Raw genomic sequence first — 3175 nt, forward strand, 5'->3', positions numbered from 1 at the left:
TCGTAGTGCTTCTGTTTTGGATACATTTATTATAAGGCCAACGTTTATCCGCTACTTTTGCTAGTTCGTCTGATTTTTATTGCTTTTCATGTATTGTGGTGTTTAAAAGGCAGATGTCATCTGCAAAATCCAGATCTCCTAACTATGTGCCATTTGTTCCACCCAATGCCTGTTTCAATGTATTTACTCTTTCTCATTACAAAATCGACCACAATTCCAAAAAGTACAAGTGATGACATTTCTTCTTCAACTAGGACTCAACAGCTTGCATTGGCGTATAATGATCTTACACAGTTTAGTATTTTTGCTGGGATGCCATTAATTGCAAGACTTATCCACAGGGCCTCCCGGTCAATGCTGTCAAAGTTTTTTTTAAGTCCACAAAGTTCAAGATAATTGGGACATTCTATTCTTTGCTTTGTTCTATGATAATTCTCAGAACAAACGGTTGACCTGTATATTTTATGATTATAACAATACATTATCTTCTATTTAAGTCCCTTTAGTTATTGTTTCTTTTTCAAGGACTGTATTTTAAAAGCTTTGGTTTAATTATATTCAATTGAAAGTACACAATAACATTATTCCTCGTTATTTGTATTTTTATAAGTTCGATGATGCCCCTTTCCCCCGGCCGACTAGCACCATGACCACATGCAAACACAAACATACATACTTGATGAAACGTGTTCCGCAACATGCATTTAAACATCTTAATAATATGCTTGAACAAAACTTGCCGAAACTACTAAGCTTACCATGGGCGTGCTGTTAAGTCAGTTGGTATAACGCTTGAATTTGTTTTTAAGGGGTAGGGGATTTTCTTTGTCATATAAGGGACGGTCCTTGAATTCGAAGGTCCGATCTCTTACATAGCTTTAAAATGTTACTAAAGTGTTGATAAGTGTGTTAAAACTATGATTTGCAAAATAATAGTCACCAGATGAATTGGGATTTTTTTAAAGTTCTACCTTTAATCCTCTGTCCTTTGGGTCTCTTAATGTTTCACAAAGATGCAGAATGATTTTCACTCCATGTATCTTCACAATACAGTCTTCAGTAAATGAAATTAATGTTGTAGTGATGCTGACAGCGACATAACAGCACATAAACTACCTGCACACACGCGGGCGGATATTCAGCTCATAGAGAGGTATAAAGATTCATGGGACAAAGATGGGTTGTGCAACCGAACAAAGGCTCTCAACAACAGCGTTCTGTTCCCATACGTCAGACATTACAAAGCTAAGCCCAGGATCAAGTCCCCAGTGTTGTGGAGATCAAAAAGAGGAAGATGGAAGGGTGTCACAAGCTGGAAGGTCAACACGCACTTTCCTTCGGTTAATTAAAAAAATATCCTGCGAAAGCTTGATGTTGCAATTATTCGAGCACTGTAGGCAGAGCTGGGTAACAGCAATGACAATCACGTCTGGAGGTATTTGGGGATATTGCCTACGATACCTGTAAAGAACACTTTAGTTTGTAGAATAGCAAAGCAGAGAAAACTCCACAGAACAACACGCGACAAAGACAGAGAGAAAACCTTAGAAACAGACAGAGACCCATTCAGAATATAAACAAATGAATGAAAGCTGCTGAAAACAGAATCAACAGAAAAGGAGGAAAGCCAAAGGAAGTTTTGAATAGAACTAAAACAAGAAGCAAGACACGCTGCACTCAGTAACGTTGGACATTGAGCAAAAAACGTGTCCGTTGCTGAAATACTTTATTTTTTAAACACACATTTTTACTCCAAATGTTTTATTTTCACGACAAATACATTGTGTGTTTTTATTTTGTGTCTAAGTACAGTAGCCATTTTCACCACGTTGCTTATCGTTTAAGTTGTAATTTCAACTTATTGAACGCGTATTATTACTCATGGCAAAACCCCAAAACACACACCTTCTTGTGTATAGTGTTCCATTATTGGATCAACCTTTTGGTGGCATCAAAAGTAAGTCAATTTTTTTATAAACTGACGCGAAAGTGACCTGAATCTTTTTATTTGGTGTCCAAAGTATGTTGTGTCCAAATTTTGAGAGGCCACAAATTAATGGGCTAAACTCTATCATCTGGTTTTACAACCCATTTGTACATCTTTATACGCACTCGTGTATTGATTGAACTCAATCTGAGCTAAGATGTCATGAGAAGGTGGAATCATCCTATTCCGTATTTTTCGCCCTAACTATTTTTATAGTACCTTGATCTGTCGGTTGCTACTCTCTAAATTTTGCTCATAACGTATTCATTTTTGACTGCCTAGTTGTGTACACATACAACGCTTCTTTTAAAATATATAACCTGCGTTTGCATCTTTTCAAGCACTTTTGTTCAATTCAAACTCTAACCAAGCCTAGTAGTGTCCTTAGAAGCTGAAATCAACCTTTTATTATATCATGTTGAATACGTTAGTACCCTTTGATCTATTAAATTTTCTGTTTGGAAATTGTAATCAGAATTATTATATCTTATCATCCCAAAATCCTTGCTACCTTTTTCAAAGAGAAGTAGCATAGTACTGATTGAGTGTAAACTTACTTTACTGACATTCTAGCCATTCATCCCGATCCCTGTGTAAAACAAATGAATCTTTCGATCACAACAGGCACAGGGAATGGGTGTGTCGTTGGCTCAGTCGGAATTAAGCTGAACCATGATGCGGACAGCCCTGGTTCGAATCATCAAATTATAATGTTTTCTGAACTTGGGTTATTTTGGAGAGTTTTTAACTCTCCCCTCTTGTTTCGCTCTGTCCCATCGTAGATGGACGTTAAAATCTGAGATCATGTCTCGTAAATAACATAACAGTGTCGAAAAGGGTGTTAAATCTATACATTGTCATAGGTTTACAGAAAAAGTCGGAAGCAATTGTGAACACCTTTTGAGCTCACACACATTTATTACATGTTTGACAATTGTTTTGTAAGCTTCTGTCGTGTCCATGGCACAAGGGAAATGCCGAGATCACCACGAGAAATGACGTGTCTATAGTGGCAGCCTTGACTGTATTCTGAGTTCTAGGACTGTGAGCTTACACCTGGGGAAATATGATTATGACGGTGTTTACATAGGACAATAAATTTCAATAATAATTTCTTTAAAATATAAATGATAACTACAATGATGATGATGATGATGATGATGATGATGATGATGATGATGGTGATGC

At 36.8% G+C, this 3175-nt stretch overlaps 1 protein-coding gene across 1 annotated transcript in view; it reads right to left on the minus strand.

The window, feature by feature from the left end:
• Positions 1 to 2881: 2881 nt before the first annotated feature.
• LOC101848125 (basic salivary proline-rich protein 1-like) overlaps positions 2882 to 3175 on the minus strand; it is a 4779-nt gene continuing 4485 nt past the window's right edge. Inside the window, exon 3 of the mRNA XM_035970722.1 lies at positions 2882 to 3043. Coding sequence (XP_035826615.1) covers positions 3024 to 3043 — 20 coding nt within the window. The 3' untranslated portion in view covers positions 2882 to 3023. The remainder of the gene's footprint in view (positions 3044 to 3175) is intronic.

This window comes from Aplysia californica, unplaced genomic scaffold (genome assembly GCF_000002075.1).
Source record: "Aplysia californica isolate F4 #8 unplaced genomic scaffold, AplCal3.0 scaffold00314, whole genome shotgun sequence".
NCBI lineage: Eukaryota > Metazoa > Mollusca > Gastropoda > Aplysiida > Aplysiidae > Aplysia > Aplysia californica.